At 53.9% G+C, this 24668-nt stretch overlaps 2 protein-coding genes, 1 long non-coding RNA gene and 1 other non-coding gene across 7 annotated transcripts in view; 3 read left to right on the top strand and 1 right to left on the bottom strand.

Annotated features, from left to right (window-relative positions):
- CCM2 (CCM2 scaffold protein) overlaps positions 1-14888 on the bottom strand; it is a 41928-nt gene extending 27040 nt beyond the window's left edge. For 2 of the 4 annotated variants that reach the window (XM_023250135.2, XM_023250136.2), the window contains exon 1: positions 14726-14888. In XM_023250135.2, the coding sequence (XP_023105903.1) occupies positions 14726-14755 (30 nt within the window). In that variant the 5' untranslated portion in view covers positions 14756-14888. The remainder of the gene's footprint in view (positions 1-14725) is intronic. The other 2 variants (XM_023250134.2, XM_023250137.2) reach the window with 2 other exon arrangements.
- A 1064-nt stretch (positions 14889-15952) lies between these two features.
- Positions 15953-19335, top strand: LOC123383810. Its single transcript, XR_006594047.1, has 3 exons — positions 15953-17056; positions 17501-17684; positions 18560-19335. It is a non-coding gene; the product is annotated as an uncharacterized LOC123383810 (long non-coding RNA).
- Positions 19336-21264: 1929 nt separating this feature from the next.
- Positions 21265-24087, top strand: LOC109497364. Its single transcript, XM_045052088.1, has 5 exons — positions 21265-21670; positions 22600-22637; positions 22785-22989; positions 23151-23304; positions 23959-24087. Exons 1-4 carry the CDS (start codon positions 21302-21304, stop codon positions 23157-23159), a joined length of 621 nt encoding a protein of 206 aa, XP_044908023.1. The 5' UTR covers positions 21265-21301; the 3' UTR covers positions 23160-23304; positions 23959-24087.
- LOC111559645 lies at positions 21830-21961 on the top strand. Its single transcript, XR_002740769.1, has one exon. It is a non-coding gene; the product is annotated as a small nucleolar RNA SNORA9 (small nucleolar RNA).
- Positions 24088-24668: the final 581 nt, after the last annotated feature.

Below are 24668 nucleotides of genomic sequence, written 5' to 3'. Positions count from 1 at the left end.
CGAGGAGATGAGCTTTTTGCATTTAAAGACCTTAGGAGTTCAGAGTGACAGTTCCAAATCCATCTGGGATGACAGGGTCACGGATCAGCTTCCTGGGCAGACTGTGCCCCAGCCTCCATGACGAGACTCCACACGTAACGATGCGAATGCAAGCACACTGCCACTTTATCCTCAAACACACACAGCAGGTGCAAAATGACACCAGGGTTATTACCAATAATACAATCATAGAAAACAACTTGTTCTGAGGGTTGATGGGGGGTGGGAGGGAGGAGAGGGCGGGTGATGGGTATTGAGGAGGGCACCTTTTGGGATGAACACTGAGTGTTGTATGGAAACCAATTTGACAATAAATTTCATATATATATATAAAAAAAAAGAAAGAAAGAAAACAACTTGTTTAGGGCTTTTTTTGTAGGTCTCGTCCTTGGTGCAGAGCCCACTGGGGGCATGCGTCAAATGTCCACGGTTTAATTACCTCAAATAACTCTTCCCTGAGGGGTTATCCTTTTTGTTGGTTTACACCCGTTTTTTTAAGTTTATTTATTTATTTATTTTGAGAGAAGGTGGGGGCAGAAAGACAGGGAGGGGCACAGAGACAGACAGAGAGAGAGACGTCCCAAGCAGGCTCTGCACTGCCAGCCCAGAGCACACAGGGCTCCATCCCACGAACCGTGAGACCACGACCTGAGCCAAAACCAAGAGTCAGACACTTAACCGATTGAGCCACCCAGGTGCCCCTACATCATTTTTGATACACATTTTGCTTTTTGTTTCCAAGTGACATTTTAAGAAGCTTTTATTCAATTTGTAGTATTACAGAACATTGGATGGTTGCGGTCATGAGGCTTATGCTAAGCAGTCCCACTCTCCTTGCCTCCAGGTGACCACTTACAAACTATCAGAGTGAGTACACCCACACGCACGTCCTGGGGCCCGCTCACAGGGCTCTCTGGTCATGCCGCCCTGACAGCCGGCGTGTGGGCACAGCGCGGTTTGAGGAACGCGCACCTACACGTGGCACATGGCCACGATGCACAGCTCAGGGCACAAACTGCTCTCCACTGCTGCCAGCAGGTCCCTGGGCGGTCCTTGGAAGTGGGATGCTGGCTCAGTCAATGCACGGCGCCCTGTCAGCTGGGGGGTTTCCGCGGACCTGGGGGGGAGGGACTGATGGCCAGAGGTGCTCTCGGTTTGCATTTCTGTTCTAAGGAGTCTGAGCTGTGTCTTCACACATCAAAACCCTTTTGCGTTTCTCTTTCCATGAGCTGTCTGTTCCCACGTCTTGCCTGTTTCTCCTCTCAGCCCCGGGCCTCTGCTCTGCCTTCCATGTGTCATTTACGAGATGTTCACCTTCCCTGTTAGAAGTCGCAGGTCTTGTCCTCTCCACCTGTTTGACTTTTTACTCTGCTTATGTGTATGTTACTGCTCAACTAGTTTGTTTCTCACTTCAGTCTCTGTCCATCTGCTGTTCGTCGGCACAGAGTACGAAGGACGCACGCGTTTTACCCTTCTGTGTGCGGCCCCGCGCCTGCGGCAACTCCTCGGGGGAGCGTGAAGTTGAGTCATTGGGCTCCAGAGAAGAGACGGGTGGCATCTTCGCGGGGTCCCGGGGGGACCAACACACTCACGGGGCCGCCATCCCGTCCAATCACGAGACGGGTCCCGTTTCCGCCAGCGCTGGTCTGTTTCAGGAGTCTGTCTCACGGACAATTTCGGCCAGGTCTGCTCTCAGCCCAGAGCACCCACGGGCGGGGCCCTCTCTATTACAGGCCAGCGGGCCGAGCAGAGCCAGCGACACAGGCCCCCCACCGCCCACAAGTGCCCGTGCTGACGTGAGCGCTGGTGCTGGGGTGCTTGGCAGACAAGGCTCAGGGCACCGATGCTGCCACGCGGTAAGGCCATCACCCCTAGAGGGGCCAAGACACACGACAGAGCCCAAGTCGGGCAGAAGCCACGGTGCATGGAGCCCCCAAACGGCAGGGCTGTTGCCCCCACGCCACCCGGCTAAGTAACTGGGCCTGAACGTGCCGCCACCACTGCTGACCCCTCGTGCGCCTCTGAGGAGGAGACAAGGAGCAGCCCATCGCCGTCTGACCTCTCCATTGGCTGCACGACGCCCGCACGTGCCAAGTGACGGTGGGCCTCATTCTGGGGGGAGTCCTGGCTGATTGATGGCCCCCAGAGAGCACCACCTGCAAGGGTACCAGGTGTTTCTGCACTTCTGCCTAAAGGGCAGGTCGTGACAAAGGCGAAGGCAATGGCCCAGCTTCCCCAGGTCACCCCGAGCCACCTGGACAGGACCACGGACAGCCCCACACAGGCGGGCCCCACGGCCACCAACAGCAGAGGGGACACCCAACATCGCACAGCCTCTCGGGAGACACAGGAGGCTTCGTCCACGTGTGGGTTTTCCACAGCTTCCTCCCAGTGTGGCTGGAGGAGTGCAGCTCCCCACCACCCACCAGGGACCAGTCCCCCCGTTTCTGCCCCCCTCGTTCCCTCCCTATGCGTGGCCCTCATGACCTCGTCTCTGCCCCTGATGATGCCAAGTTCAGGGTCACTTGGAGGCGAGGGTGTCACTGTCCCCTGCCTGATCCCCCTCTTTCTCTGGCCCGGCATCAGCCTCGGCTCACCCTCCCTTCTCATTCTGCCTCAGGCAGCGAGTCCCCAAAGGACGAGAGCACCTTCCAGAAGCTGCTGCACATCAGCGCCACCGCCCAGCTGGAGCACCCTGAGTACACGGGCCCCCTTCTGCCGGCCTCAGACTGGGCGCCCTGGCTCTTGGCCTGTGATGGGAAGGCCACACCCCTGCAGAAGGAACTGCGGGACACCCTGCGGGGGCTGCTGGGGAGCCCCAGTAGGGGCAGCTTCGCAGTGGCCACGCAGTACGGCTGGGTTCTGGGTGAGGCCCTCTCCGCAATCCCCTGGTGGTGGGCACGGGGCTCGTTCTGTCCAGGACAAGGGACCAATAAGGGGTGCCACTCCTTCCGTGGCCAAACCCCAACAACAGATGAAGCAAAACAGGGGGTCAGACAACCATGTCCCACAGCTGAAGGCAGGCACTGGGGACACGAGGCGGGCCAGGCGTCCAGGACCTCCCTGCAAAAGTCAAATCATGCCCCTTCAAAATGCTGTGGCACTGAGGAGATAAGCACGAGTTTCTTATGATGTGTAGGATCCAGACACTCAGGAAGAGCTCTGGAAATGAGGGTTCCCAAGCAGGATGCTCCGGGAGATCCGTGACTGTCACATGGTGTCTTCTCTGCATGCCCCAGGTGATAAAACACAGCTGACAGGGTGTGCTGCAACCGGGTTTTCTCCCTCTGGTAATTACAGCAAAACTTCAGCTATAGGAGCAAATGTACGATAACACTTCACACAGACGCAGAAGGGTCACCCCAGAAATAGGGTCCGCGGATGTCTCTTTGTAACAGGCATTAAAACACAACAGAATCTTCAAGGGATGCCCACAACCAGTTACCCTGATGCCTCCACCTTCTTCCAGGACAAGTAACTCCTCACAGGTGAGCTCCACCTCCTGCTTGTCTCTACACAGGCCAGATGTAGCTACAGAAATCTGTGCTGGTCACCAAGGAGCAGCCCAGCAGGGGCAGGGAGGGTGGGCCCTACTTGTCCAGCAACAAGAGGACCACGTGACAAGGTGAAGATAGTAAGGAGATAGAAGAAGGGCCCTTCAGAGAATCCACTCATTTTGCAAAGTGCACATCCTGACCCACCGCCCTGTGCTCCTTCTAACAGCACTCACTCTCTCTATTTCATGGCACTAAAAGCTCCCCCAGCAGATGGTGAAGGAGTTCTGGGAAGGCAGTGACAGTTCCCCAGAAAGCCCTGCACTCAGTGAGCACTAAACCAGTGTTTGCAATGAATGAAACCAAAGAAATACAACTGTGCACAAACACAGAAAAGAACGCACATGTAAGAAAGCCACCTGAAAAGCTCTAATGGTTGTTTCTAGAAGATGGGATTTTGTTTCCATTTATTTCTTAAATATATTTTGCTACTTTTTCTCAGCTGTGCGTTTTTCATTTAAGTTCATTTTGGAAAATAAATCCCCAAATTATTAGCAAATACCATTTCCACCTATCGGCTTGACAAGCATTCAACAGTCTGATCCAGAATCAAAACCTGTACTGCTGTAGGGAACAACTTACAGGTACCTACTAAAATTACAAACGTACATAAGCCTTCCTGACGATTGCATTTTGGGGAACTAATCCATGGAGACAGTACACACGTGTGAAAGGTTAGTAGACAGCCAATCTCTGCATTTTCTGTTGGAGCAAAATGACAACGTAAAATTCTATAAATAGGCTACTGTTCAATTATGAATCCTATTAATCCAAGGGAAAATGCCACCGAGCCCCAAAGAGGAGTAACAAATGCATAATGAAAGCTCTCCAAAAATACGCTGTCAAGAAAAATAATCCACAAGAGGTTACTAGTCCCCTCATAGAAGTAACAACACCCCCACAGCAGTGAACACATCCACTGACCAGATCTTGGTTTCTAGAAACCACCTCCACTGAGAACAACCAGGCCCCTGCACAAATGTCTGGTTCTGGGCTGGGGCAGGAGAGCTGCAGATTAGCCCAGAACATCTTGTAGCAAATGTAAGCGAGAGCTCATAGAATACTGGGGACTGGTCAAAAGCCACCAGCCATGCAACAATGTGAACACACTTAACATGACCAGACTGGCGGGGCACGTGGATGGCATGGGCGGTTAAGTGTCTGCCTTCAGCTCAGATCATGATCTCACGGTTCTTGGGTTTGAGCCCTGTGTCAGGCTCTGAGCTATCAGCACGGAGTCTGTTTGGGATTCTCTGTCTCATCTCTCTCTGCCCCTCCCCTGCTCATGCTCTCTCTTTCTCTCTCAAAAATAAATAAAGATTTAAAAAAATGGTTAAGGGGCGCCTGGGTGGCTCAGTCAGTTGAGCGTCCGACTTCAGCTCGGGTCATGATCTAATGAACAGTGGGTTTGAGTCCCGTGTCAGGCTCTGTGCTGACAGCTCGGAGCCTGGAGCCTGCTTCAGATTCTGTGTCTCCCTCTCTCTCTGTCCCTCTCCTGCTCTCACATTGTGTCTCTCTCAAAATTAAATAAAGATTTTTTAAAAATTTAACAATAAGTAAATAAATAAATAAAGTTAAAACAGTAAAAGGTAGGTGATGGGTTTTTTACCACAATTAAAACTAAAATGATACCAGGGGCACATGGGCGGCTCAGTCAGTTTAGTATCCGGACTCTTGATTTCAGTTCAGTTCATGATCTCATGGTATGTGGGCTCAAGCCCCGCATCAGACTCTGCACTGACAATGCAGAGTTCCTTTGGATTCTCTCTCTCTCTCTCTCCCTCTCTCTCTCTGTCCCTCATGCTCTCTCTCACTCTCAAATCCACAAACTTTGATAAATAAATAGACACCAGAGCCAGCCTAAAGTGGCTCCCTTTGGCTGAGTTTGGGACAATTTGAACTTAAAAGTAAATAATGATAATAAAAGATTATAGCCTTGTGAGTAAAATAAGAACAGACTTTAAGATGCAGAAACCTGGCAAGTGATGGGTCAGTGTCAGCAGAGAGCAAATCAGCGTCAGTTAGCAAGTGTGGATGGGGTCTGAGAACCAGGCAGCAATACTGGACTGATGCTAATTTTCCTGATCACAACAGTCTGACTGACGTTGGAGGGTCCTTGCACCTGGGAAACACACATTGAGGGCAACAGGGTCATGGGGCATCACGTCGGCAATCAATTCTTAAACGATTTAGAAATGTTAACAGCCGGGGAGTTTGGGGGGAAGGTATACAGGGACTCTGTGTGCTAGTTATGCAATTTCACACACAATTAAAATTATTTCAATATAAAAAAGCAAAAAACAATTGTTTTGTTTTTAATTTTTTTAACATTTATTTATTTTTGAGCAACAAAGAGAGCTAGAGCATGAATGGAGGAGGGGCAGAGAGAGAGGGAGACACAGAATCCAAAGCAGGCTCCAGGCTCCGAGCTGTCAGCACAGAGCCCGACGCGGGGCTCTATCCCACAAATCGTGACACCATGACCTGAGCCAAAATCAAGAGTTGGATGCTCAACCGACTGAGCCACCCAGGCACCCTGAAAAAATCAATTGTTTAAAGCAAAAATGATAATGCTGGCTTTACAACACGTACAGGAATAAATCAGGAGCTAGACTGTTGACAGTCTCCCGCAGCAGGACAAGAAAGAACATGTCAGGGTGCCTGGGGGGGCTTGGTCGGTCAAGCATCTGCTGCTTGATCTCAGCTCAGGTCTCAACCTCAGGGTCATGAGTTCAAGTCCTGTGTTGGGCTTCACGCCAGGCAAGAAGCCCACTTAAAAAAAGGGGGGGGGGAGCATGGCAGTGATTTGTGGCTGTCTGTGCACCCTACAGCCCCCACAGCAGGCCAAACTAGAGTGGTTAGCAATACAACAGAACCCTAAAAATACTCGATCCCAAAAAAGACTAGAAGGGAGGATCAAAGCACAGAAGAGAAACAGGAAATGAACAGTGAAATGGCTATGAATAATTACATTACCTGTGAAGGCAAAATTAAAAGGCACAAGTTGTTAGACTAGATTAAAAAGGTGTAACAACCACACAAGCAGTACGTGGATTATAAAAGATGCAGTTTAGATACAAAGCTATAGACATGCTGGGGGACACAGTATGCCCACGTGCAGTCGAAGAAAGCTGGTGTGGTTCAACGGCACAGAACATGAAAAGTTTATGACAGTGCTTTCCAACTGCACATTGTGACTAGCCATTAGGAGACCACCATTTGTTGAGTTTTGGTATAGTATCGATAACAAGCCGGGGCACCTGGGGGGCTCAGTCGGTTATGTGTCCAACTCTTGATTTCAGCTCAGGTCATGATCTCACAGTTCATGAGTTTGAGCCCCACCTGGGGCTCTGTGCTGACAGCTCAGAGCCTGCTTAGAATTCTCTCTCTCCCTCTCTCTGCCCCTCTCCCACTTGCTGTCTCTCAAAAATAAGTAAACATATTTATAAAAAAAAAAAAAAAAAAAAAAAAAAAGGAAAAACCACCACTGGGGCACCTGGCTGGCTCACTCAGTAGAGCATATGACTCTTGATCCTACGAGCTGGAGTTCGAGCCCAACCCTGGGTGTGGAGCCTTTTAAAAAACTAATAAAGCAATGATTTTTAAAAAAAGAATCAAAAAAATTAAAAAAAAAAAAGAATCCACCATTATCTGAAAAGGCTATTAAAATATTTCTTCCTTTTCCAGCTACATATCCGTGTGAGGCCAGATTTTCTTCATACTTTTCAACCAAAACCACATATAGCAACAGACTGAATGCAGAAGCAGATATGAGAATCTAGCACCCTTCTATTTACCTAGACAATAAAGAGATTTTCAGAAACGCAAAAAAAAAAAAAAAAAAAACCAAGCTGGTGTGCCTATATTAACATCAGGCAAAGTAGATTTCGAAACAAGAAATAATACCAGAAATAAAGATGGTTGTTTCACAATGAAAAAGAGTCATTTCCACAACACAATGATCCTGAATGTGTACATCCTTTAGAAAAAAGATTGAAGCCAAAATGAACGGAACTACAGAAAACAAACCCAGGATGATCGCCCGAGATCTGAGCGCCCAGTCTCGCAGTAGCTGCCACAATTAGGTGACAAAGATCCTGGGAAGCCGTGGGGCGGTGTCTCAAAGTTAAAACGTGGTTACCATATACTTGGCAATGCCAGCATTTGGTATTTGCCCAAAAGAAACGACAAGATACAACCACACACTGACTTGCTTGCAAACGTTTTGAGCTCCTCCTAAGAGCCTGAAGCTGGAACGGACCCGAAGGGCCGGCGGCAGATGAACGCATCAACATGCTGTGCTCTCTGCGCACAACAGAGCGCCACTCGACACAATGGACGAGTCTCAGAGCCGTGATGCTGAGTAACGGGGTCCAAGCACACAAGAACGTGTACTGCGTGAACCCACGCATGAGGTTTGAGAACAGAAAGTAACCCCACAGAACTCTTCCAGTGTGGACACGATTGGCATGGTACCCGCCCCAGGGATGGCACGAGGGACCTTTCTGAGTGAGGGAAATGGCCTACATCTTGGCAGGGGTTTGGGCTGTATGTATGCACAACTGTCAAAATTTAGCTGACACGCACACTTCGCTCTATATCGGTTGCACAGAGAACTGCAAAAAAAAAACTGTAAACAGCACTGAACTCTAGCTAATGATGTGCACGTTGCCATACTCAGATCGAAGCGAATGATGTTTCAAGTGCATCAGGAGGACAAAGTGAGTTGATGGGGGTCCAGACAGAAGCAGAGGAGTAGGTACAGGACAAGACAAGCACAGCAAACGTTCACGGTAGAATCTAGGGGGTGGGCGGACAGGTATTTACTGTAAAATCTTTCAACTTCAGTGTATTCAAAAACGTTCATAATAAAATACTGGGGGGCGGACTGTACACTCTCCCTCCACGGAGGGGGCTGAAGATTCAGTGCTGGGGGAAAGGAGCCTCGTAACAGGGCCGGAAATGGGTCTGACATCAGGGCACACAAGGGCAGATCGGCTCCGGCCACTGCTCCCCCGGCCAAACGTGAACTGGTTAGAGCCATGTATGGTGACGTGTCTACCTGGCACTTAGACCTGGGACGTTTCATGACATGTGACACACAGGATGACAGACCTGACACATAGGCATGAAATCAGTGAACTGTGTCCCCACCAGGTCTACAGCAAGGGATTCTGAACCACGCCTGAGCGCAGGGAGGCTGTAACAATACCCAGGAGGCATAGTGGATTTGGGGAAAGACACCGCGTGCGACTCTAACCGTAGGACAGACCGTAAAGACTCAAAGACAGAAGTCTCCTTCTCAGAGTCACATGGGACAGCAGGTCGAGCAGTCCACCACGCACGAGTGCATGGCGCCACACCCATCCACACCAGCCGCTCTTTGAGAAGTCCACTGTTCTTCCCGCCTCCCGAGTTACAGGACACCCAGCACCCTAAGCCTCAGACAAAAGCCCCAGTTCCGACTGCCTGCTGCACCTGGCGAAGGGGATGGTTTCCACTGCTCGGATCCAATGCCCACAATCAGGTGCCCCAGTTCTTGGCAGCCTGGCCAGAAACTGCTACTTTTACAGTGCCAAGAGGAAACAGTGTAACATTTCTGGCACTGGCTGGGGCGGGAGGGGGGGATTTCCTTTTTATTTGTCCACTGACAAATCCAAAGCCGAGCTCCCTGCGGAACCATTAAAACCAAGCTGCCGTTCCTGGGCTGAGAGATGGGGAAGGGCAGAGACATGTACCTGTGCAGACCACGGGGAAGAACGAACACCCTCAGCCCGCCCCCCGCTGCAGACCTCCAGGCACCGAGCCTGTCATGGGCTACACATCCCGAGTATGCGACGCATCATCCTGCCACTGAGTGGCTCATCCGTGTCTGAGGGGTCAGTGGGGACAATCAGAACCCCTGGGCTACATTGAGACCACTCCCCCCAACAGAGTTCGAGCAGACTCTGGCCACATCATCCTGACATCTCGAATGGCCTTGACAAAGCACCAGACCAGGTGGCTCAGACAGCACAGTTATTCTTTCCCAACCCTGCTCGTCCCAGATCCAGGTGCAGCCGGGCTGGTCCCTCCCGAGGCCTCTCCAGGGGGTGCAGATGGCCGTGTCATCTCCGTATCCTCACGTGGTTGTCCCTCTGTGCATGTCTGTGTCCCAGCTGTCTTTCTATAGGGACACCAGTCACATTGGAGTAGAACCCACATTCGTGACCTTGTTTTACCTCCATCACCTCCTCAAAGACCCATCTACACCTACACACCAGCTCTGGGGTGCCGGGGGTCCAGGCTTCCCCATGAGGACTGGGGGGGCCCTGGTCCAGCCCATCACAGCTGGGGAACAGGCTGGATGAGGAGAAGACCAATGATGTTTGCACTCAGGGCACAGGAACTCTAGTACAAGATTGTCTCCATGCCTGCACCTGACGTCTTCATAACAACAGGGGTCTTGCGCACACTCATCAAAGCTTCCTCCGACTTCACTCTCATCTGCCCTCTGAGCCGCATCTCCAGCTCAGTGGCCACAGAGCTCATGTGTCCCCTAGCGTCCAGTCCAGCACATGGTCAGTGCCAACAAACAGTTCTTAAAGGCGTACGAAAACCTCTGGGGTCTTCTGCTGCAGCTGGGACCCAAATCCCCCCGCCCCACTGGGCCCAGGCTGTCCCTGCACCTCCGCCACTGCTGAGCGTCATGAACTGGTGCCCACGTGAGATAGGCTGCTGCCCACCGTGTCTCTCCCGACGCAGTGGCACTGGCCCCCTCCTTCTCCAATGACGTGTGAGAGGTGATGGCCCCAACAAGTGCAGTGTCCTTAGCCCTTCTCCTCACTGCACGTGGCAGGTCAAAGGCGCTGGGATGAATAAACTGGAAGATGCTGTGTGTTAAACCTACAGTCTGACTCCCACCACAGAGCCGGGCTGCCGACAGAAATGAAGAAACGTGAGACCAGCGGTCACTGCAGTGACCAAGCGCACTGGGACAAAAGGCACTCGTCCCTGACCTCACGGGCAGAGGGCTGACGGCATTCTCACCTCAGAGCCGCGCCCATCACGGTACCGTTGCTGAAAGAGATGTTTTCCTCCACACGACATTCCTCCCGAATAATGCTCAGAGCAGTAACAGCCAAGCCCTGCAAGGTTCTGGCGCCTTCGGACTCTAAAGCACGGTGGCCAGTGGATCACGGAATCTGACTGAAGGTGGCAGGGATTCCACGTTCCTCATGTTGAAAATTAATAAATACAGGATACTATCTCAGGGCACCTGGGTAGCTCGGTGGGTTGAGGGCTGGACTCTTGACCCTCAGCTCAGGTCCTGATCTCATGGTTGGTCGTGAGTTCAAGCCCCGCGACAGGCTCCGCGCTGGGCGCGGAGCGTGTGTAACACTCTCCGATTCAGAAAGTAATGAGCCTCACAGTTGCTGGTCTCCCTGGACTCACCTACTGGCCGCCTGACCTACAGTCTCTGCCAGGCACGTCGTGCACTGCTCTTCCCGCCTCCTTGCTCAGGGCGCCACATGGTCACACAAGAATCACCGTGAAAACCACCCAAGAGGAAAGATGAAACAAGGCATTCACCCCAAGTGCCTTTGGCTAATTCACCTCAGCAGTTCTGGCTGCGACAAGGCGTGACTGGCAGTTTTTTAATGGGAGGGAGGGGAGAACAGAATAAAAAAATCAGAGTGTATTGCTTATATTAAGCACCAAAAGTTTCATTTCAGGTATACAAATATTTGCGCACACACACACACACACACACACACACGCCCATGGAGAAGGCTCTCTGACGGCTGGAGAGACGAACATATAAAGGCATTGGTCCAGGGGCACGTGGGCAGCTCAGTCAGTTAAGTGTCCAACTCTTGATTTCAGCTCAGGTCACGATCTCACAGTTCACGAGCTTGAGCCCTGCGTCGGGCTCTGTGCCGACAGCTCAGAGCCTGGAGCCTGTTTCAGATTCTCTGTCTCTCTCTCTCTCTCTCTCTCTCTCTCTCTCTCCCAAAAGAGTAAACATAAAAAAAATTTTTTTTAAAAAAAAAAAAAAAAAAAAAGGACAGGGCTGTACCTGGGGCCACTCTGTATGAAACCCACTCTGTTCTATTTATTCTCTGGCAGCTCACAGATTCCCATCCCGAGGAAATAAATAGGCCACGTTAGAACAAGCCTGAATAACTGCTTGACTGGGGTCTGAAGACCTGAAAAAGCCTATCAATCCATGTTTTTAAAGGTTAAATCTGGGGGTGCCTGGCTGGCTTGGCCAGTAGAGCATGCAACTCGTGATCTCAGGGTCATGAGTTCAAGCCCCACGATGGGCCTAAGGGTTACCTTAAAAACCTTTAAATAAAAATTAAAAATAAAGGTCAAATCTGCATTTTTTGAGGGAGCTAACTTGGAGATAGAATTTATGTTAAATTTTTTAAACATTTACTTTTTTTTTCTTTTTTTTTAATTTTTTTTTTTAATGTTTTACTTATTTTTGAGAGAGAGACAGAGCATGAGCAGGGGAGGGGCAGAGAGAGAGGGAGTCACAGAATCGGAAGCAGGCTCCAGGCTCTGAGCTGTCATCACAGAGCCCGATGCAGGGCTCGAACTCACGAACTGTGAGATCATGACCTGAGCCGAAGTCGGATGCTCAACCGACTGAGCCACCCAGGCACCCCAAACATTTACTTTTAAGAAAGAGACAGAACACGAGCAGAGGAGGGCAGAGAGAAAAGGAGACACAGAATCCAAAGCAGGCTCCGGGCTTTGAGCTGTCACCACAGAGCCCAATGCAGGGCTCGAACTCACAAACCGTGTGATCATGATCTGAGCCGAAGTTGGATGCTTAGCCGACAGAGCCACCCAGGCGCCCCTGAAGAGAGAATTTACATGCCCAAATTGTACTTTCATAAAATTAGCCCTCGTCCCTGACCTCACGGGCAGAGGGCTGACGGCATTCTCACCTCAGAGCCGCGCCCATCACGGTACCGTTGCTGAAAGAGATGTTTTCTGCTATTTTAGCTATTGAGTTCTGTGTATCAGGTTTTAATTTAATGTTTATTTACTTTTAAGAGAGAAAGAGAGACAGAGTGCGAGTGGGGGAGGGACAGAGAGGCAGACACAGAATTCAAAGCAGGCTCCAGGCTCCGAGCTGTCAGCACAGAGCCCGATGCGGGGCTTGAACTCAAAAACCGTGAGATCAGGACCTGAGCTGAAGTCAGACTCTTAACCGGCTGAGCCACCCAGGTGCCCCACTTTGTGTATCAGTTTTAAAATAGATTAATCTGGTTAGTTTACCCCAAGGAGAACAACATAAGCACCAAATTTCGTGAGTTGGAAGTGACCTCACACTGAATGGAGGAGGAGAGCAGTTATGCCTGGCAGACAGCAACAGAGAAAGTGTGCTAAGTGGTGGCCTGGATGGGAACTCGTGTCCCAGAGCCGGCTGGGACCAGCACCACCACCCCCCCACCCCTCCCCACCCCCCGCCCCCGCGGGAAAAAGAGGTAGGGCAGTGGCAGGATACAGAGAAACACTGAAGCCTGACTTGGACAACTATGTAACAAGAGATTATCTTCTCTAACAGAGACAATGAAATTCATCTTTAACCTTCTCTCTAGCCTGAATCTCAACACCACCCCAACTCCAAAACTCTTGAGTTTTGCTGGCTTGTCACTTCTATTTCAAAAGCTCAGGAATGCCTCACTGATTTCCCGTCTCTCTCAACACTGCTGAATATTCTACTGTTTCTACCAAACCTGCTAGAAGGAAGGCTCTAGAAAGAATTCAGCCTACCCTATGCTTCCCCATCACAGACAGGTTAGCATCCATTCAAAGGGAGTGACTCTCCTTAGCCAGCACCATCTGGCCTGGGTGTGAAATATACCTGGAGGCCAAGACTGGTGCTGTGCTGGGACACAGCTCCTCTGACAGCCATGCACTGGGGACAGGCCCTGTCCTGGGCGTCCCGGTCCACCTGCTGCCTGCCTGCAGCACAGCAGAATGGAGTGCACTGACTCTTCTGGAGCTTTCCCCCCAGGTGGGCAACCTCCCTCTGCAGTCTGGCGCTTGCAGGCTGAATCACTTTCTTGGGCTGTTTTCCAGACTTAACCATCTCTGTAGGGAACTGCAAAACTAGAAGCGAGAGTGCTCACAACACAGCCCGGAGAGAAAGTGAGGACAAGCTAGGCACGACCCCCTGAAGACCCCCGCTACTGGACCTCAAATACAGCCTTTTTAAAACGGGGCGCCTGGTAAAGCACGGTGCTGCAGAGGGGTCATGGAAGGTCATGGCCGGGGCCAGCTCCCGCTGCGAAGCTCGGAGGACCCACCAAGGTCTGTGTTAAGCTCGCACACGGAGTGCACACTAGCGAAACTCTGCAGAAGACAAATCCTTTAGCACTAAGACCCATTTTCCAGCTTACCCCGCTGAGCGTACCAACGACTCCAGCCTATAATTAAAGCCACACTTTTAAAACTGCAGGAACTAAGTACGGCGCCTCCTGAACTATGTCCGAGACACAACTGCCAAATGTAGCGTCACTGAAATCGTTAGGCTACACTCGGGCAGAGCAAACCTCGGCCGGCGAGCGGCTGCCCCGTGGGGTGCAGCCTCTGCTCCCACCCGGGTCCGCTAAGCAGCCCTTGTTGGGGCTGGCCGAACCCCCACTGTCCCCAGGGCTGCGGCCCCGCAAAACTTTGGGACCGGCTCCGCGGCAGCCCCCGGTAGCTGACCCGCGGGGATGGCCATGTGCAGAGCCCGGTTTGGGGGCGGGGGGGGGGGGTGCACTGGCCGGAAGGGGAGGAAAGGTGTGGCTTCTTCCTCCCCCGCCGCGCGGGCCGGGCCCAGGACCACCTAACCGCATTGTCCGGGGGCGCGCCGCCCACCCCCGGCCGCGCGCACCGACCCCCGCGGCCCTGTCCCGGGCCCGGCCGCGCGCGCTCCAGCTCCCGCCTGCCCGCCCGCCGACCGCGCTCCCCCCGACCTCTCCACGCCCGACCTCCAACCAGACCTCCCGAACCCCGCGCCGGCCGGCCGAAGCGCGACCCCGGGGGACCTTCCCGGTCCAGCCCCGGCGCCGGCCCTTCCGCCCGGCCCCGGGGTCCAGCTCGCCCCCCGCCCGGCCCCCGGGGGGCGCGCGCCCGCGCACGCTCACCTTTTTGCCCTTCTTGCCCTCCTCGTCCATGTCGCCGCGAGCGGCCCCCGCGGCCCGGCCCGCCCCGGGAGCCCCGCGCCGCCCGTGGCCGCTACATGCTCGCCTGGCCCCGCGGCCGCCGCCGCCGCTCCTGCGCCTCCCGCCCGCGCGGCCGCAGTTTCCGGCCGCGGCCGCCAGGGGACGTCCGCGCCCCGCACCCCGCACCCCGCACTTCCGGGCCGAGGAGCGGCCCCGCCCCGCGCCCCGCCCCGCCCCCACCCCTCGGGGCTGCCGGGGACGCTCCCGGCGCGCCCCGCCCCTTCGCGGCCGCGGGAGCGCGCCTGCCGCGCCCCTCTCCCGCCCCATTGCCCTTCGGGGGGGCTGAGAGCGCGCCTGCCCCGCCCCCAGCCCGGGCCCCGCCCCTCAGGGCCGCAGGAGTGGTTCCAACTTTTCAATTCTGCCGCCATCTTTAGGGCAGCCAATTTCCCGGCCTGCCTCGCGCTCGGGAAAGCCGCGCTCCGGCCCAATGGAAACAGGGGGCGGGGCCGGGGAAGGGGAGGGGTTAGCCATAAGAGTAGGGCGTGGCTGGGGGAGGGGTCGGGCCTGCGAGAAGGGGCGGGCTACCAGGAGGAGGGCGGGCCGGTAGCAAGGTAAAGGCCAGGTGTGGAGAAGAGGCTGGCCTGGTGGGAGGAGCGGGGCTGTAGGGAAGGTGCGTAGCCGGTAGGAAAGTCGGGACGAGAAGGCAAAGGAGGTGGAGCTAGCAGGACGAGGAGGGCGTGGCCTGTGAGATGAAGGCGGGACAGGCGGGGATAGGAGAGGCTAGCTGGAAGGGGCGTGGCTTGCAGGAAGGTGAGAGCGGGGCCTGTAGGGAAGGGACGAGGCAAGAAAGTGGAGAGGGGGGAATGGGAAGGAGGCGGGGCTGGCACGAAGAGAAGGGTGGGGCCTATGAGATGGCGGCGAGGCCGGAGGGGTGGTGTGGGGCTAGCGGGAAGGGTGGGCGTGGCTGGCAGGAAGGCGGGGCGGGCCATGTGAGTTGAGTGCGAGCCGCCGGGTGGGGCGGAGCTAGCGGGGAGGGAGGGCGTGGCTGGCAGGAAGGGGCGAGGCCGGCCGGAAGGTGAGGACAGGAAGGGGGAGGGGGCAGGGCTGGTAGGATACCCAGGACTGGGCCTGCCGGATGGGTGGGCGGGGCCAACGGGAATAGGAAGGCGTGGCTGGCGGGAAGGGAGATTGGGGGCTGGGGGCGGGGCCGTCGGAAGGCTTGGGCGGGGCCCGCGGGGCGAAGCCGCTTCCTTTATCTTTCTCAATCTGCGCCTAAATTCCGTCTGCCTCAGCTGTGCCCTTTTCCGTGACTTCCTCTGCTGCAGTGCCTGTGTTGCTCAGACAAGCCCTCAGGAAGGTGGGGATGCAGTGACTAGCAACGCCTGGGTCCTATCAGAACAGTCACCGTAACAGTCAATGACCTTAAGGGTCACCAGGGTAACTGCCGCCTTTTATAGACGAGTCTGGAGAGTCTGGTGGTTTGCCCGCCACGCTGCAAATGGGAGCCAGCAACAGGAGGACACTATTTTGCCACTAAGCCAAGCTGCTAGCAAGAAAGAGCCTTGCAGCACAGGGGTTCCTGGGTGGCTCTGTCAGTAAAGCGCCCAGCTTAGGCTCAGGTCATGATCTCACAGCTAGTGGGTGGCTCGTGGGTTACAGCTCCGGATCTGGCTGTGTGCTGCCAGCGTAGAACCTCTTTGGATCCTCTCTGTCCCTCCGAGCTCATGCCCTCTCTCAAAAATTAAAAAAAAAAGTTTAAAAAATGTTTTCAGAACCTTGCAGCACAGCTAGAATGTAAACTGATACCAAACAAACCATTACTTGTCTCCACTGATGTTTTACAATGTTGCTTGCTGCGCCGGTTGTCAGTGTGTTATCTCTAGCTCCGCGTTCACTCTCATTCCATGCACTGCAGGATGGAGCTGGGCCCTCTGAGCGCTCTTCCCCTGCCAGGTGGACCATTGCAGAGGTGTGCCGGGGAAGAAACCCCCTGGGAGGCAGTGCGGGAGGAAGGGGCTTTGCTGCCCGGCTCCAGTGAGTTCCCTTGACAGCTGCAGAACGAGAGGCCTCCCCGGAGCCCACCTCCCCGCACCGAGGACGGCTTCTTCTAGCTCCAGGTTCCGCGAGCACCCGACTCCGCAGTGCAGGCTGCCAGCACGCTGCTCCAGTTCCTGCCCTATAGCCGCAAAGGCGCGCCCCTGAACAGCTTTCTGGCACTCCGGAGGGACTGCCAGACGTCCTGCCAGCGCTTCTCCGCCATTTGGTGAGCTGTAGCTAGGCTATCTCCAAGCAAGTTGGACCTCAGCCCTGGGGGTAAGGAAGTCTCTTCCCCCGGGGGCTTTATCCCAGCCCTCAGAATAGTGGCTCCTTCTTACCTCTACTATTCTCCCATTCTTCAGAGCTCTCTTTACTTTTACTGGCCTATCCCTTGGACCCTATTTGAGACAGATACCAAATAAATAGCTGGTCCCTAGCACTCCCAAAGGTATTCCAGGCCCTTTGGCATATAGAGCAGAGGTGGGGGAAATGATCTTTCAGTCTTCCATCTGCGTCGTTTGGCACCCACCCCCGCAAACATGAGCAGTGCATCCCAGGGCTCCCGCCCCAGCACGGAGGTCTGGTCTTCTGGGTCTCCCACTAACGTACCTTTTTCTATACTCTCAGTGGGTGGTGCAGCCCATAACACTACTACAGCTTGCGGTAGCCCATGTTTTAGGAAAAACCACTCTCCTCCTGTGTCTCCTTTACTCTTAACAGCTACTGCTCCTGCAGCGATTCTGACACCAGCTGTGTAACACCAGATCCTGACACCCAGCAATTCTGTGACATCGGCTGGGTATCCCACTGTAACTCACTCTGGCACCATCCACCTGGAGACGGCATCAGATCCACAGGTGGAGGGCTTCATCCTGCAAGACCCCCTACACTTCAGATGCCAACCGTGAGTCCAAAGTGGTATCTGTGCTTCTGACCAATTGGCTATGAATATGAATTGGGGTTCCCATGACCCTCCCTCAGGTGCAATTAACTTGTTAGAGCGGCTCACAGAACTCAGAGAAAGAGTTCACAGACTGTTTACCAACTTATTATAAAAGGATATGACAAAAGCTACAGGTAAGCCTCCAGATGAAAGAGATGTCTGGACCAAGGTATAGGGACGGACACACGGGGGTTCCATGTCTCTCCAGGTCACCAATCCACCAGCACCACCATGTGCTCACCAACCCAGGAGCTCTTTGAACCCAGGGAAATAATGAGGACCCACCAAATGAGAACAAGAAAAGGCTATTTGTTCAGAGCCTGCGATAGTGAGGGAGTCACTCCATCACCTGGCCTGGTAGAGGCCCAGAGGCAGCAAGGGAGGGGGAGAGCTTCATGGTGGAAAAGGGGGACTCAGGGGTGCCCTGATGGGGGCTGTGGGCCTGAGGGAGCCAGAGATGAACTCTAGAGAAGTGGGGCATCTCCTGTGTTCGATTTTCTCTGGTTGGTCCTGAGTTGGACCCGGGAACAAAAATTAGGTAAGATGTCAGTTATTGACCGAGTCCTGGCCATCTGGCTTATTTGGACTGTCAGAGGGTATTGTATGGCTTTCTGGGTTGTCACCAGAGCCAGCAGTCCGAATTGCCCCAAGTCTGACTTCGAGCAGCCGGCTTCCTGGGCGGGCTTCTGCAGAGGAGGCATTGGTTTTGGGCGGGCTGCTGCAGGCCGTGGGCCTATTTTCGTAAATGGTCTGGCCACTGGCCACTTGTATATTCAGTTTCTCATAATAGGCACTGATGAGCCAGTGCAGTGTTAACAGAAAACATTTCTCCCAAGGTCACAACTCAGCTGTGAAGTGTCCTGACAGCCTCTTCCTTCTTACCGGTAACCTCCATAGCCTGCTCTGTGGCCCCACCTCATGAACAAAAATACCTAAGACCCAGTTACTAAGTGGTCCACACATCTGAAGATGGCCCTCACTTCCCCTCTCCCCTCCTCAGAATTATTCAGTGCAACCCCAAACCTTACAAAATTCCCTCTCCAGTCTCCTCATGAGACACAATGGAGAAATCTCTAGGGTTCTCTCTTTGCAACAGGTTAATAAACCAGACCTGGTCTATTAGGTTTATCCCTAGTGGGCTTGACTGTTGGGCATTTTCACCCATCTCAAGTATCTTCTCCTCCACTTAATCTTTGGATGCAGTTTTTCCCTCCTCCAGCCCCAGAATACTTTGTGTGTCCTGGTGCTAGAGTTAATTAGCTAGAGTTAATGTTAGGACATTTCCTCTACTAGACTGTAAGGCCCTTTAGAGACTGTGTGGGATTCCTCTTTGTGTCCGAGTTCTAATGAGACAAATGATGTGCACCTGGCCAGACAAAGATGGACACAGTCTCCCCTGGCTAAGCTCTCGAGTGTTCAAGAAAGCCCTGAACAAGTGAAGATTTATCTTCAACTGACCCTCTCAAAGACAGTTTTCTATGGACTCATGTCTTGGCTAGATTCCAGCTAATTGGTGTGGGTTTTGTTTGTTTGAAGTTTATTTGTTTTGACAAAGAGAAAGAGCGTGTGCACACACACACACGCACACATATGCACACACGGCACTTGAGCAGGGGAGAAGCAGAGAGAGAGAGGGAGAGCGATAATCCCAAGCAGGCTCTGCACTGTCGGTGCAGAGCCCGACTGGGGGCTCAAACTCACGATCTGTGAGATTGTGACCTGAGCCAAAACCAAGAGTCAGATGCTCAACAGAGAGAGCCACCCAGGTGCCCCCCCTTTTTTTAAGTGAATCTTTTCACTGTTCTGAAGGCTGACTTCAGTGTTTTCTTTCTTGTCCCTCTCCCCCATCCAGGATCTCCCTCATGAGACTAAAGAGCACATAACTAACGAGAGGTCTCCAAGTTGTTCTTGGACACATGCACCTCATACCATGCTGTGCCCATGACAAATCCAGTGGGTTGATTTACTCAGCAAAGAAAAGAATTTCAACTCACTTCGAGTGAATTCTCTTTGTAATTTCAAGTTTCCAGGCCTGTAAATGATAAAGGACCAAACCAACTCTAGATTGTGACAGTCCCTGTGGAGTACAGCCACCCTGCGTGGCCTCCTGTGGAAGAGACCCCGCCAGCTCCCCGTTGACATTTCCTTGGCTGTAACTCCTTATGTATTCTTCCAGAGCCAAATTGGTAATATTCTTTTCCAGGCATATATCCCAGTTGGCTTGGAAGAATAGTGGAGTTATTCTTTGGAGATGTGGATTTGAAGAAAGTTCTTTCCGATAGTCTGTTAAGTCGTTAAAATGATGCTGAGAGGTCTGTCTCCCTTTGTGCCTGTCTCATGCACCCTCCCTGTACAACTCAAGTGAGTTTTGGTTCTATGGTATTTAATGTTTCGGCACCCTTTTTGTTTTAGGTGTATTTATTTATTTGGCGGGAGGCAGAGATAGAAAGAATCCCAAGTAGGCTTAGAGCCATCCGTGCAGAGCCCAATATGGGTCTCAAACTCACTAACTGGGAGGTCATGACCTGAACCGAAGTCAGATGCTTAACTGACTGAGCCACCCAGAAGCCACTGGCACTTTCTTATTCTTTGGAAAACAGTTTCCATAGAGCATCGTCTCCTCTCTAGTGAATTTTGTTATGATTTTAGAAAGAAGCTCTTCTCTTTCCGTCCTGGGGAGAGCCCACCTTTTTTGGTCACACATATACACCCACACCCTTACACCGTTTCTCTATCTCGTGGCAGACTCACGGAAGGCAAACAGCACCAAACTCTTGAGCTAGAAAAACCTAGCCTTCCAGGAGATCATGAGCAAGCCTCCTAACCTCTTTCGGTAAATGTTATTTTCCATGTGAGCAATCTGTAAGTAAAACTCCTGCCCCGTCTCATGAGATTTAATAAAATACATAATGGGATTCGTATACGCTGAAGTGCTTGAATGGAATTAGCAGGTGCCGTAAGTAAAATGAGTTTCGAGCACTGCTCAGCTCTTCTTTACTTACAGAACTCCGTTCTCGCCTTGCGAGCCTGATCCCTGATCGCAGACCCCCGAACGTGCAGTCCTTGCCCCCGGTCCCCTCGGAGAAGGCCCTACAATCTCCGACCAGCCGCACCCTTTCCGGCTTCAGTACCTTCCCCGGCGCGGCCCTCCCAACCCAGTCAAGCGCTCCACAAAAGCACAAGAGAAGGAAATACTTTTATTTCAGCGAAAGAATAGACCGGGACGGGTTGCGCACCACGGGCAAACTGCTCACGGGAGGCGACGACAAAGAAAGCGCTCTCGCGCTCAGCCCAGCGGGACCGGCCCTGCCCGCCGGCCGTGCGCCCTCCCCGCCCCGGGACCCCGGATCCCTGAGCTGTCAGGGACACCACTCGAGCGGAGAGGGCCGTGAGGCGGAAAGGGGGGTGCGCATCCCGATGGGAGCGGACAGGACGCGGGCCCCCCACCCCACGCCCCAGCGGCCCGGGACAGCCGTTACCCGACTTCCGTCCGCGTCCTCCCTGTGGCCGACTTCCGGCGCGCTGCGTGACGTCATTGCGGCCGGCTTCCGGCGCGCTGACTTGTGCTCGGCGCTGCCATGTGTCGCTGGCGACAGGAGGCTGCCGGGCGGCCTGGGCATCCGAGGCCATCGCGGGTACCCGGCGGCGCTCGCGCCCTGCTAAGGCCAGAGGAGGATCGGCCGTGGGGGCAGCGCCGCGGGGATGGGGTCGCGGCCGGGGGCGGCGTCCCGGCGCCGGCTGACCGCATGTCCTCCTCGCGGCGCTGCCTCGGGGAAGTGACGCCGCTCACGCCGCTGCTCCCCGGCCGACGGCGCCCGCCACCCCGCTTTCACCGGAAGCCCTTGCGGAATCCGCCGAGTGTGCTCGGGGGTCTCGGCCCGCCGTTCCGGAGACTGATCGCAGCTGGAGAGTACTTGCCGGGAAGACTGGCAGGAGGGCAGCTCTGGGTAATGACCGGTCGTACGGCTGTTTCTCTGTTCTTGGAAGTTGGGGGAGTTCCGCTCAGGAGCTCCAGGGTCGTGGGGGACAGCGTTGAAGGTAGCCCCTCCCGTCTGGTCTGCAGGCCGGGCCGGTGCCCCAGGCCTAGGGGCTTTCGGGCAGGTGAGCGGCAAGCCTCCAGCGTGCCTGGGTCTGGGGTGGCCCCGTGCATTCCTTTAGTGCTTGCAAGAACATTGGGAAACGGTTTGAGGCCTTGCCCTGCTCCATCCAGAGCAAGGTTATAGACATTTCGAACAGATGACCGCGTTTTTTCCATTTCTGATGTGCTGCACGTTGTAAACATCTGCAGTTGCCACGTGAGTTTAGAGGAAGTAAAGTTTCAAATCCGGGTTTTTATTCACTGCTCACCTGGCAGGTGCTCAGGAGACACACCTTTGGCAAGTGGCTACTGTTGGAGACCATGCAGCTCACAGAACGTTCACATCTACAGAAGTTATTGTGGATTTGGGGGTGTTTGCTGTGTTCACGCTCGCTGCAGATTTTATTTTATTGTCCTTAAAAGCCTTGCAAAAGTTGGAAATGAAGTTTAGGGGGAGTGGTAAAGGGGGAACCTCCGGGAATGATGAGTGGAAAACAGTGCCAGACGAGCCCGGTGGGATGGATGGATGGATGGGATATCACAAGTTGTAGGGAAAAAACGGTGAAATTCTGCAGTGGGGCTGCTGGAGGGTGAAGCCAGCGTGTGCTCATCTTAAAGGAGGGCACCCCTGTTGGTCTTTGTTCTTACCCCAGTTCAAATCCTTGGGGACCCCCGAGAGGTGGTCTTGGGTCCAATATGGAACAGGGGCCCACGTCCAGGGTTGCCCAGCCAGAAACTGGCAGATCGCGATTGCACAGCAGGCCTCTCCCACCCTACTTACTGTCTGCCCTTTTCCAGATGCCAGACCCAGAGGGAGGAGTGGAATCTGGAAGCAGGTGGGAACCTTAGGTGGGAGGGGAATGCCCAGGGTGTCCTGGCCTTGGTGGAGGGCTGTTGGGTGCTGTCAGGGATGGGCCAGTGTGGTCATGGCAGGGCAGCATACCTCCTCTGGGTGGCCGGGTCACACCACGTCTCCTCTGAAGGTTGAGGCTTTCAGCAGACTTGGGATCTGCCTCTTCAGTCCACGTGCAGACGCTGACCACACCGGCCTCGAGGACACACACAGTCTCATGTTTCTGTGGTCCTGTGAGCAAGGCGTTGACTGAACTCTGGCCCATCTTCAGATGTTCAAATAGCAGCCAGCTTTGGGACATACAAGGGAGTGCCTCCCTCTGGGGCAGAGAGCAGGTAAAAGGCTTGGCTTTCCTGTAACACGCAGCCCTCCCTGTGTGTGGGTGTCTTCCGGCTCCCCTGGTGGGAATTGGGGCTGGGGGAAGATGCCGACGCCCTGACTGCTGCTGCTGAGAAGGGTCAGCTCTGTAATCAAAGGGCCTTGTGTGTCCTACCAGCATGCTTGAAACTGGCGGGCCACCTTGTCACCCTGCCCAGCACATGACAGTACTGTCCGCGGTCCCCCAGTGTGTCAGCCGCCGCAATCCCAAGACGCAAGAGCCCTGAGAGATGGCCTCGGTGGCTGCCAAGCCATTCCTGGCATCTGCAGTGGTGAGTGTGCTGGAGAGGTCTGTCTTCACTTCACCTCTACTAATTTCCCTGAGTCCCCTGCCCGAGAAGTTCAAAACCATCAACTTATTCTGATCTTCCCATATTGAAAATCAGATGATGGAGTCCCAGAAAGATTAATTGCTTTCAAGCTCACGAGACTATTTTTGGACAATAGTGGTCTAATACCTGGACTCCTCAGGCCCTGATTCTTTGGCACGGTGTTGATTGCCTTGGTGGTTTTGGATTCGACCTGCAGCCTTTTCCCCAGGAACCTACGGGGTTGGTGGTGTGCTGGCCTGGGAAGGCCAGGCTGCTACTGAGTCCCATCACAGGGCTGGTTAGCTCACGGTGTGGCCAGGGGTGTGGATCCTGGTCCAGTTCTGTCCCTGCCTCTATGGCAACTGACATTTGGGAGTCCCTGGCTGTGCTCAAGTTAATTTTTCACAGCAGGCCTCCAAGTCCCTCCTCCTCCTGCCTGAAGGTGTGACCTCACCACAGACATGCCCTTGTGCTGCTCCCATTCTCAAAGCAGGTGCGAGTCCTGGCATGCTCCCCTTCATGGAGGCAGCTGGAATTTTTTGTTTTCTGCCCAGGCTGGGGTCAGGGTGGCCTGGGGCCTGGTATGCGACTCTAACTGGCGTTCTCTGATCTCAGGTTTGGATGCCGCTGCGCTGTCTGCTTCCAAAACAAGGCTCGTCGCTGTCATTGTGATCCCGGCCCCTCTGACAGCTCCTGTGTGGGAAGATGGGGATAGTTAATAAAATCTTTTCAGTGTGTGGTTCAGCCCGGAGGGGTCTCCTTTCTTGTCACTCCTGTCTTTGCAAATGGCTGTGTAGGTGATGGGGCGCCAGCCCCCTACCATCAGGAGCTTTACCTGGAGCCTCAGAGCAGCCTCTGCTGCCTTGACGGACTTCCTTCCCTCTAGTCCTCACCAGCGCGGTGAGACCTGGGTATGGGGCACATCTTCACACCTGCACACATATGCAGGTGGCCAGGCCCATGTGTGGGCTGACACTCAGTGTGAGCGATGCACACGCAGTTGACTTGTTGGAAAACTGACGCCAGCCCTCTGGTGGACTACACCTGCCCACTCCCAGGTTTAGGGGTTTATTTAGCTCATGTTGGTGAGGCTATTGGCAAGGAATGTCAGCAGGCCCGGCTTGCATCAGAAAACATGTGCGGTCATGCATGCGGTCAGTCTGTTAACTGATAGTGTGAATGCACAGTGCCCACAGGTATAACTCCAGGCCACACCAGAAGTGTACTTTCTGGGAGGAAACCCCCAGGGTGGAGGGGGAAGAGTGGGCAGTGGCTGACAAGGTGCCCTCCCTGGTGGGGCCTTCCCTGCAGCAGCCTGCGGTTTG

Source organism: Felis catus, chromosome A2 (genome assembly GCF_018350175.1).
Source record: "Felis catus isolate Fca126 chromosome A2, F.catus_Fca126_mat1.0, whole genome shotgun sequence".
Classification (NCBI taxonomy): Eukaryota; Metazoa; Chordata; class Mammalia; order Carnivora; family Felidae; genus Felis; species Felis catus.
Note: the sequence above shows the minus strand (reverse complement) of the source record. Positions and strands in the feature narration are given on the sequence as shown.